The sequence below is a fragment of the Heterodontus francisci genome, chromosome 32 (assembly GCF_036365525.1).
Source record: "Heterodontus francisci isolate sHetFra1 chromosome 32, sHetFra1.hap1, whole genome shotgun sequence".
Classification (NCBI taxonomy): domain Eukaryota; kingdom Metazoa; phylum Chordata; class Chondrichthyes; order Heterodontiformes; family Heterodontidae; genus Heterodontus; species Heterodontus francisci.
The window spans coordinates 49,555,847-49,568,059 of record NC_090402.1 but is presented as its reverse complement, the minus strand read 5'-3'; the positions used below and the strand labels follow the sequence as shown (position 1 = coordinate 49,568,059).

The 12,213-nt window shown below is 44.8% G+C and overlaps 1 protein-coding gene across 1 annotated transcript in view; it reads left to right on the top strand.

The window, feature by feature from the left end:
- The window catches only part of LOC137347478 (uncharacterized), a 179,122-nt gene that overhangs the window by 93,313 nt on the left and 73,596 nt on the right, over window positions 1-12,213 (top strand). Inside the window, exons 9-10 of the mRNA XM_068011924.1 lie at window positions 371-427; window positions 1,507-1,893. Of these exons, the coding sequence (XP_067868025.1) occupies window positions 371-427; window positions 1,507-1,893 (444 nt within the window). The remainder of the gene's footprint in view (window positions 1-370; window positions 428-1,506; window positions 1,894-12,213) is intronic.

Genomic DNA, 12,213 nt, shown 5'->3' with positions numbered 1-12,213 from the left:
CGAGGTAAGAAGGCTAAATGAGCAAATTGATGGAGTCCCTTGAAATCCTGATGAGGTTTACAGTGAGAGACTGGGCACTGACACAATAAAAAGAGGTCACATATTTAAAGTCATCACAAAACGAATTAAAGGAGAGGTTGGTATAACTCCTTTACACAAGGGAATGTGGAATTCATAAACTGGCAGAATCCATCAATTCTTTGAAAAAAAGTTAGATAGTTGCTTGAAAAATAGGAATATGAAAAGTGGTTAGGCGAGCAGGCAGGATTTGGCATTAGACTTGGGGAAAAATATCAGCACAGGCACAATGAAGTGAATGGCCTGTTTCTGTGATGGAATGTTCTCTGATTGTCCCTGTGTGTTTCCACAGCTTCGCCTGCTCCAGAAGCAGCAGCAGAAACTCTACCGGCTGCGCCAGAACCTGCAGGTAGGGACACAAATAGTGGGGAGCAACTAGACCAGTCATGTAAATAATGTGGCTACTAGAGCAGGTCAGGGTATTCTGTGGCAAGTGACTCACCTGCTGACTCTCCAAACCCCTTCACCACTTAGAAGGCACAAGTCAGGACTATGAGGGAATGCCCTTCACTTGCCTGGGTGGGTGCAGCTGCAACAACACTCAAAGATAGAGGTCGACAGGGAATATAAAATTCTATAACAAAACATTCTAGGAACATGAATAGTATTAGGGCAAACCAGTTTAAACCATTTATTAGATATCAATATAACATACTTGTCTGTAAACCCTCCCATCACCACACTCCCCGACACACACACCCACCCATCAAACACACCTTCCCACCTACACACCTTCCCATCAACACAGCCTCCCCAAAACACACCCGCATATCAACAAACCTCCCCACACACACACCCTTCCAAACACATACCCTCCCTCACACACACATCAACATACCCTCCCATATACACACCCACCCATCCACACACGCTCCCACACACAACCCCTTCCACCCACACACAAACCCTCCCACCCACACACAAACCTTCCCACCCACACACAAACCTTCCCACACGCACACACACACACACCCATACATACAACCTCCCACACATCCTCCCGCACACACACCCTCCCACACACACACCCTCCCACACATACACCGTGCAACCTACACACCCTCCCACACACACCCTCCCATCAACACACGCTCTCACCAATATACCTTCCCACACGCACAACATCCCCCACACACACACTCTCCAACACACACACACACCCATCAAACACACCTTCCCACCTACACACCTTCCCACCTACACACCTTCCCATCTACACATCCTCCCACACACACACTCCCATCAACACACCCTCCCACACACTAACACACCCTTCCACCTACCCACCACTCACTCACCTTCACACATATGCACGTTCCCATCTGCTCGTGCATTCACCATCCAAAGTACTTAATTTGCTATCCTGCCCTTCAGTCTCTTTTCTCTCAAAAAACATTGTATGGTTGTCTTTGTGTTCTTCTCTTTCAGAACCAGAACCAGAGCCAGAACCAGCAGCAGCAGCACCTGAACCAGAGCCAGAACCAGAGCCAGAACCAGCAGCAGCTCCAGAACCAGAGCCAGAACCAGAGCCAGAACCAGCAGCAGCTCCAGAACCAGAGCCAGAACCAGCAGCAGCTCCAGAACCAGAGCCAGAACCAGAGCCAGAACCAGCAGCAGCTGCAGAACCAGAGCCAGAACCAGAGCCAGAACCAGCAGCAGCTCCAGAACCAGAACCAGAACCAGAACCAGAACCAGAACCAGAACCAGAACCAGCAGCAGCACCAGAGCCAGAACCAGAAGCAGAACCAGAGCCAGAGGCAGCATCAGAAGCAAAAGCAGAGGCAGAACCAGATACCGAGGAACCTAGATCTGCAGGTAAGGCAACAGATACTGGCATATACTTTAATAACCAACAGAGGCTGACATGCAACATCAAATTAGGGTTAGGAAAAGGCTGTCAGGCCAACCGGATCAACTGTTTTTAAGAGATCAACCTTCATTACTCAGCATCCTACCTATTGAACTCTCTCACTTGCTCACCTGCTAACCTACTTTATCCGCCCACTTACTCATCTCCTCAACTACTCACCTGTTCATTTACCAAATACTCTGCCCAACTGAACCTTCTCATCTAATCATATTCTCACCTACTTAACTAATCGGCTATACACAACCAACTTCCTCAAGCTTCCCACCTACTTAGCTTCTTGTCTACTCAAAGTTATTACCTACTCAACCTTCCCTCTCACTCACTGACTGAAGCCTCCCATCTACTCAGCATCACAGCTTCTGTTTTACTCAACCTCATCACTTACACATATACTCAGCTTCTCATCTACTCATCTCCTCAACTTTCACAACTAAATTTTAAAAGGAACATCGATTCTCACCTTCTCATATCCTGTTCTACTGAGCCTTTGTACCTACTGACTTTCTCACCTACTCAGCCATCTCATCAATCCTCCTTCACACCTTCCCCCAGAAACCGACTCATTGAATCACCTTTCCCCCATACTCCCTACTTACTGACTCAGTTTCCCCAGAATACCTACTCTCATTCTCCCCTTCCCCTGCACTCCCTACTCACTGACTTAACTTCCCGGTACTCCCTAGTCACTGATCCAACTTCCCCCATACTCCCTACTCACTGACTCATCTACCCTCATACTCCTTACTGATTTTCCCAACTTCCCCCATACTCTCTACTCACTGACTCACCTTCCCAGTATTCCCTACTCACTGACTCACCTTCCCACATACTCCCTACTCACTGACTCACCTACCCTCATACTCCCTACTGATTTTCCCAACTTCCCCCATACTCTCTACTCACTGACTCACCTTCCCAGTATTCCCTACTCACTGACTCACCTTCCCACATACTCCCTACTCACTGACTCACTTTCCCCCATACTCCCTACTCACTTACCTAACTTCCCCCATACTCTATACTCACTGACTCACCTTCCCGGTATTCCCTACTCACTGACTCACCTTTCCCCATACTCCTACTCATAAACTCACCTTCCTCCATACTCCCTACTCACTTACCCAACTTCCCCCATACTCCATACTAACTGACTCACCTACCCACATACTGCCTGCTCACTGTCTCAACTTCCTCCATATTCCCTACTCACTGACTCACCTATCCACATACTCCCTGTTCACTGACTCACCTTCCCCCATACTCCATCCTCACTGATTCACCTACCCACATACTCCCTGCTCACTGACTCACTTTCCCCCCGTACCCCATACTCACTGACTCACCTAACCTCATACTCCCTCCTCACTGACTCAACTTCCTCCATATTCCCTACTCACTGACTCACCTACCCACATACTCCCTGCTCACTGACTCACTTTCCCTGTCACTCCCTACTCACTGACTCACTATCCCTCATACTCCCTACTCACTGACTCACCTTCCCCCGTACTCCTTGCTCACCGACTCACCTTCACTGTACTCACTACTCACTGACTCAAATTCCACCATACACCCTACTCACTGACTCACATTCCCTGATACTTGACTCACTGACTCACCTTCCGCGTACTCCTTACTCACTGACTTACCTTCTGCCGTATCCCCTACCCACGGACTCACCTTTCCCCATACTCCCTACTCACAGTCTCACCTTCCACTGGCAATGGAAGGGTGCTTTTCTGAATGGAGGGCTGTGACTAGTGGTGTTCCGCAGGGATCAGTGCTGGGACCTTTGCTGTTTGTAGTGTATATAAATGATTTGGAGGAAAATGTAGCTGGTCTGATTAGTAAGTTTGTAGACAACACAAAGGTTGGTGGAGTTGCGGATAGTGATGAGGATTGTCAGAGGATGCAGCAGGATATAGATCGGTTGGAGACTTGGGCGGAGAAATGGCAGATGGAGTTTAATCCGGACAACTGTGAGGTCATGCATTTTGGAAGGTCTAATGCAGGTGGGAAGTATACAGTAAATGGCAGAACCCTTAGGAGTATTGACAGGCAGAGAGATCTGGGTGTACAGGTCCACAGGTCACTGAAAGTGGCAACGCAGGTGGATAAGGTAGTCAAGAAGGCATACGGCATGCTTGCCTTCATCGGTCGGGGCATAGAGTATAAAAATTAGCAAGTCATGCTGCAGCTGTACAGAACTTTAGTTAGGCCACACTTCGAATATTGCGTGCAATTCTGGTCGCCACACTACCAGAAGGACATGGAGGCTTTGGAGAGGGTACAGAAGAGGTTTACCAGGATAAAAGCAAAATACTGCGGATGCTGGAAATCTGAAACAAAAACAAGAAATGCTGGATTCACTCAGCAGGTCTGGCAGCATCTGTGGAAAGAGAAGCAGAGTTAACGTTTCGGGTCAGTGACCCTTCTTCGGAACCCAGGATGTTGCCTGGTCTGGAGAGCATTAGCTATGAGGAGAGGTTGGATAAACTCGGATTGTTTTCACTGGAACGACGGAGGTGGAGGGGCGACATGATAGAGGTTTACAAAGTTATGAGCGGCATGGACAGAGTGGATAGTCAGAAGCTTTTTCCCAGGGTGGAAGAGTCAGTTACTAGGGGACATAAGTTTAAGGTGCGAGGGGCAAAGTTTAGAGGGGATGTGCGAGGCAAGTTCTTTACACAGAGGGTGGTGAGTGCCTGGAACTTGCTGCCAGGGGAGGTGGTGGAAGCAGGTACGATAGCGACGTTTAAGAGGCATCTTGACAAATACATGAATAGGATGGGAATAGAGGGATACGGACCCCGGAAGTGCAGAAGGTTTTAGTTTAGGCAGGCATCATGATCGGCGCAGGCTTGGAGGGCCGAATGGCCTGTTCCTGTGCTGTACTGTTCTTTGTTCTTTGTTCTCTCATCCTCCCTATTCACATTCTCAATGATTCAGCTTTCTCACATTCTCACTTTATTTTCTAGTCACCTTCTCAACTTCTCATCTATTCACCTGCTTACCTTCTTTGTACCTCAGCCTCCTCACGTTCTCAGGCACTTCCTATACTCCTACTCAACATTCTCACCTTCTTACCTGCTCATTTACACACCTGCACACCAAATCAACCTACTCACTTTCTCACCCTATCACCTAGTCTCCTACTTAGCCTTCGCACGCACTCCCCACTCATCCTTCTGAGCTGTTCACTTTCTCACATTCTGAACTTGTCGCCTTCTCAACCTTCACAGCCTACATAACTACTCACCTGCTCACCCTTCTGAACTACACCGCCTCTCGACTACAAAGTATTCTTGTCTACTCACAAGCTCACTTTCTCACCTGTCACTACTCACCTACACAAGCTTCTGACATATTCACTTACAGAAGCTTCTCACCTATTCACCTTCCCCTCTACTCACCTACTCAACATTAGCACCTTCTCACCTATTTACCTACTCATGTTCTCATCTTCATATTCAATCTTCTTACCTTGTCACCTTCTCACCAATGCTAACTTCTCACCTACACAAAAGTCTCACCTAGTGAACCTTCCCACCGACTCAAGATTTCACCTTTTTACCTACTCAAATACCCATGATTCTCACCTACTTAACCTATTCCATTCTCTTCTTGTCGACTCAACCATCTCACTTTCTCACCTATTCAGCTTATCACCGATGCACCTTCTCACCTACTCACCATCTTACTTTCTCACCTACTCATCTACTCAACCTTCTGACCCATCAGCAGTCTCACCTTTGCATGCACATTCTGTTTATTAAAAAAAATCCTTGCGTCCATCGCTTGAGTAGTAAAATCACTCAGTGGTTCTAGTTCAATCAATTTATTCTTTACTTCAGCATACAAAGCAGTTTACCAACAGAATGTATTAACAGATAGAGCACAATTGAATGTAGGTGTGCATTCTTCTCATTGTGCTGCTTAACAATAGAAAAAATACTTATTCCTATACACTATTTTTACTTCGCAAGCTAGATCTTTTTTCTTTTCTCTTGATTGGTTCTTTTACTGCACATTGCTTTATATAATAATTTTTAGCTTAATTCTTAGTACCTTGTCTTATTAAGCATGCATCAGAACCTTCAACCATCCTGTGATCCCAGCTACAGCTGCAGTGTCCCTGGTGTCCAGAATTTTTTTTGGCAGGACTTCAAGTTTCAGCCCCAAGGCATTACTTCAATCTTGAACTCATTGACTGTGGCTAATCTAATCTTTAACTATCTCTCCGTCATGTATCAACATGCATTACTGTTTTATTATTTTCCCTCTTGATGGGTAATCTCTTAACAAAGTGTTTTACACCCTTCCTCACATTAATAATCCTGGCTTCCTTTCAGTGCCCTTGCTATCTCTTTACCTTTCTTTATATTTTCTATATGTTTATTAACCACCTCACACAGCATAACACGATGATCAGAATTCCTAATACCATCACTTGTGTTATCACCAATCCCACTGAAATAATCTAACTCATAAGTGTAATTTCACTCTCGTGGCCACCTCCCACTATTCATGATTTCTTAGTTTCTTCATTGTCTGTTCTATTTGCTTATTATCTTGTCGCATGTGAATGGTATTTTTTTTACAAGGTTCTCCTTCTGTGGATTCTACATTTCAGAGAGAGCAATAGAGGGGGTATATAAAATGTCCAATGTGTTGGATTGCTTGAATCGCTTCATTCTCCAAAGGCAGTTTCACTTGGAGGTGGATTGCATTGTGATGGTCTAGCCCCACCAATGTTTTTTACAAAGTTGGGCTTTTCCAGTTGGGAACATGGAGAATTGGTGTCCCAATATGGGCTATCTCGCCAATCCAACTGTCATAAAGGCAGCTGTGGCGATCACACAGTACTTTCCTTTGCCTTTGCAGGCTATGTTAGTCCATCTCTCTTCCCAGAGTCGGGGACTCATCTTACAATTGGCTTTTTCCTCATTAATTGTGAACCCACAGGCCGGAGTGGTATGTTGCTGTACCGCATTGCACCTACAGACCCAAGCGGTTCATTTTAGGGTGCCGTTTTCTACATTTGCTGCTATCCAAGTTCTGTCATTCTTTATCAGGTGATGTGTGCATTCTTCATGTTGTTTATGTGTTGGGCCTATGCCAGGGTCTTCAATCACTCCGATAGACTTTACCTGTAAAATTTCCAAGATTGACTCCCATTCTTTGCTAGCTAGTGTAATGCCAATACCACCAGTATGATGTCCTTGTTCCTGCCCTTATCTTGGGCGGGGGGGAGGGGGGGTGAGTGGTAAAATACCATTCCCATCTGGAGCATGATATTATCGGCTATAACCACGGTTTCTTTGAACCATTTACTCAGTTGTTCTTCATGAATAATAAACAAAGGGATTCAATTTCCCTCTCTGTCACCCAATCCCTTCAGTGTCATATTCATTGCAAATACTGCATGCAGTCTACTCATGATGCATCTAGTTAGGTCTTGATTCTGGTTAGCCTCATTGTTTGCCTGTATAAGCTCATTTATTTTACCCTGGAACTTCCCCAGTTCTTGTACTAATTCTTCTGCAAACAATAATGTGTTCAGATGCTGTCTCAAGTTAACACCCCCTTGTTGATTCATGCTTGCCAATAATCCTTTTTATTACTTCTTCATTACCTCATCTTGCCCCCACATACTTACTACATCTATTCTGTTTACTCCTGCTAACCCTGCCATGGCTCCTATTCATCGCCATTTGTCAACCCTCACTTTCTTTGCAATTTAAACTGATTCTCCTTCTGCTCCCAGTCTTTCTTAGCTCTTGGTTCCTGTTTTCTATTCTTTACTAACAATTTCTTTACTAATTCTCCTATCAGTTTATCTATTAATAATGAATAACTCCCTTCCTATAATCCAGTTGACAGATTTAAGCTCCTGTTTAACATAATTGGTACAATTTCAAAATGCACATTGTTATATAATACATTTACTGATTCGATTACTTCTAGTCCATTGACATTTGGGTTTTTCACTGGATTAGACACCACCTTTAGGTGGTGGGTCATTTCTTGGTTTCATGGTTAGTTTAATCTTTGCAGGTAAGATCATGCCATCTGCTCCTTCCCCATCATCATAGTGCATGTCTTCCCTTCCCCTTTCTATATGTCACTCTCACATTCATGACAATTTAGTGTTTGGGTTAAGGAATGTCCCATTCCACCTGGTTCAGGTCCTGGTCTCCCACATACGGAACTCCCATACTTCCCAGGGAGCCACCCTAGGGTTCTTTCCCCAATGCCATCTCAAGGTCTGATTTGTTTGAGCAATGCTTTCACAAATATGTTTCAACTGTACCCCAAATCCTTCTTCCACCTCTACCACATTTTTTTTTCTTGTCCTTTGTAGATATGACATTTACTTTTTCTTTCGCCCTCTAATCTCACAACATGCCATGTGCAGTTTGTAATTGCCTAGGAATCCTTATCCTTATACTGACATATATATGTCCCATTATCCGGGGGCAGAAATGTAAACAAATGAAATTTAGTCCCTTTTTGTTTTTGTGGTTTGTTCCCAGTTCCCTGTTGATTTATCTGATTCTAACTTGTAAAAGACAACATCCTTGGAGCTGGTACAGGTGTATTCAAGACATACCTATACCTCCTGTTCTTGTTCAACTTCATAGTCTTATTGTGTACAATAGCAGGTTGACTGTACTTCACCAACCCTATAGATTTGTATCTGGTGTCTTTTAATTGTAAGGATGCAATTGTCCTGGAGTCCATTCCCAGAAATGCCATCCCTAATCAGGAGTAGTACTATGACATACAATATCTTTGTCACTCCTTCACCTATTCTCACTGTTTCATCTACTCACTTACTCACCTTATGACCTGCTGGCATTGTCACCTATTCACTTTATCACATTCTCTTCAATTAGCCTTCCTCACTATCTCAGCTTTCTCAGTTGTCTCAGCCTACTTAATCTACTCAGCTATGAACTACTCACCTGCTCAACAGTATGAACTATACAACCTTAACAAATACAAAACATTTTCATCTACTCACCGTTCAGCAGCTGATCTGAATCATCTCAACTACATGACCTTTCAACTACAAAAGCTACTCACTGACTCACCTACTCTCTTACAAACAAACTCTTCAACCTTCCCACCGACACAACCTTCCCACCTACACAACCTTCTCAGCTACTCATCCTTCCCAGCTACTCATCCTTCCCACCTATTCAATTTTCTCACCTACTCAACCTTCTCACCTACTCAACTATCCTACCTACTCCACCTTACCATGTATTCATCCTACTCATTTACTCAACCTTCTCACCTATTCAACATTCCCATCTACTCAATCTTCTCACCTGTTTAGCAATCTCAGATATGCAACTATCCCACTTAGTCAACCTTCCCACCTAGTGAACACTCCCACCCACACAACCTTATCACCTACACAACCATCCCACCACTATAACTTCTCACCTACTCAATCTACTCGCCTACTCAACAATTCCACATACTCAACCTTCCCACCTACTCAGTCTTCCCACCTACTCAACCTTCTCAACAATTCAAACATCTCACCTATTCAACCATTATACCTATTCAATATTCCCACCTACTGAACTATACCATCTGCTCTTCTCCCCCATCTACTCAACCTTTCCACCTACTCAACCTTGCCACATACCCAGCCTTCACACCGACTCAATGTTCCCACCTCTTCAACTGTCCGACATACTCAATGATCCCACAACGACAATGGGGCTCAATTTCACTCATTCCAGTTGGAAGTGCTGGAACCTGATTTGCTGCTGCCTTGGAGCAGCCCAAAAATCACCTGTACTAAATCGCTCATCAGCCACCCCGAACCAAATTGCTAGTCATCTGCTCCATGTAGTGATGACACCATTGGTAAAGAAAACAAAACACATCATCTATAATGAACTGAAAAAACAATGCCAGCAACATGCAGAACATGGCAGTCCTCATCCCTTCAAGATCACAGAACTGGAGAAAGCATTAAGGGGCTTGAAATGTGGCAAAGCAGCGGGATGTGACAACATTGCACCAGAATTCTTGAAATAACTTGGCCCCTGTGACTCATTTCTACACAAGAATCATCAGCTCAAACTCCCAAAGGGAGTGCCATTCTAAAACCCAGAAAAGATCTCACATTGGCATCTAACTATTGACCGATTTCACTACTTTCTGGGTGCTTTAAGATCTTTGAGTGTCTTATCCTGCAACACATATCTCCGGAAGTAGAAACCATCCTTAATATTGATCAAGCTGGTTTCCGTAAGGGGTGCAGCACATGTGATCAAGTTCTGGCACTCATCACCTCACATCAAAAATGGCTTCTAAAAGAACCTGAAGTCAGGCACAATGCTACTGGACCTCACAGCTACCTGTGATACAGTTTGGCACATTGGTCTGCTCTTAAAGCTGTCCAGAGTGCTTCCAACCTGGGTCAGGACAGTTGTTGAAGCACTCCTTTGCAACAGACAATTTAGAGTCCACCTTGGATAAGGAAGTGCATGCAGAAGACTGACCAACGGACTACCATAGGACTCAGTGCTAGCCCCCAACGCTGTTCAATATACATACAAATGACTGACAACAACCACGTCTGACAAGTTCATCTATGCTGATGACATCTGTTGTGCCACCCCAGTTTCACCCTTCTGCATCCTAGACCAGATCCTTAATGAAAACGTTACAACGCTACTGCAGCACACGGCGTTTCATGCTGAATTCCTCTAAAACCACATCCAGTGTAGTCCACCTGCACAGTGGTGGTGCCAAGAAAAATTGTGTATCTCCATGGGCGGTCAGAGACTAAAGCATGATCCCAACTCAACCTCCCTGGGAGTGACTCTGGATAGGACTTTGTCCTTCTGGGAGCATCTGAAGAAAACAGCAGCAAAGGTCATAACCAGAAACAACCAATTATGCTGGATCTATGTGGGGCACTGCTGCCACAACAATCCGGACTTCAGCAGCTGCCCTATCATACTCAGCAGCAGAGTACGGTGTACCTGTCTCGTATAGGTCATCATACACACATCTTATTGATACTTAGTTGAATGCAATAATGTGCATCATAACTGGAACCCTCTGTTCAACACTCTTCCTTGGCTTCCTGTCCTCACAAACATCACTCCCCCATACATTCACCGACTGACGAAAACCCACAAGCTGGTTGAAACCATCCATGCTGCACCTCACTTACCACTCCATAATGACATGTTCAATCCACTTACTGCCTGCCTTCCATCTCAGTTCTTCCATCTCAGCAACCTTCCTGAGCAAGATCTACCAGCACATATCCTTTGGATCAAGTAATAGGACACACGAGAAGTCACCAACAAGTTCCTTGTGACAAATCTCATCCGTCAAATGGCAGGCTTTGAACTACCATGGCAAGAGTGGTCCTTGCTTTCAGGACAAGCCAGGGCCCCTGCGCAGCCAAACTCCACAGCTGGGGCCTTAGTACAAACCCCTTATGCATTTGTAGAGAGACACAGTGCTGCACATTACCAAGGAGTGTCCCCTCTACAGACTACATGATGGACTAATCACCTTAAACTCAGTAAATGAGGTGGCTATCGCTTGGCTCCAGGGATTTGCATTCGCTAAATAATAATAATGTTCCCACATACTCAACCTTCCAACGTACTCAACCTCCCCACCTACTCAACAATCCCATACACTCAAACTGCTCACCTACTCAACCTCCCCACCTACTCAACAATCCCATACACTCAAACTGCTCACCTACTCAACCTCCCCACCTACTCAACAACCACACATATTCAACCTTCACACCTACTGTTCCTCCCCACCTACTCAACCTTCTCATCTATTCAATATTCCAACCTATTCAAATTTCTCATTGACTCAACCTCCCTCCATATTCAACCTTCCCAACTACTCAACCTTCTCAACTATTCTTCTTCCCCACCTACTCAACTTTTCCACCTACCTAACCTTTCCACTTTTATTCAACAATCCCACATACTCAACCTTCTCATCTATTCAACTTTCTCATCTAATGAACCATCTCATCTACAGAAGCTTCTCACCTAATCAGCGACTAGCCAACTCACCTGCTCAACATTCTGAACTACACAACCTTCATAAATATACAATATTCTCATCTACTCACCTTCTCAATCACTCGCTTTCTCACCTTCACACCTTCTCATTACCTCATTTTCTCACCTACTGACCTGCTAACCTATTCACCTTCCCATATACTCATCTGCACAACATTTACACATACTCAC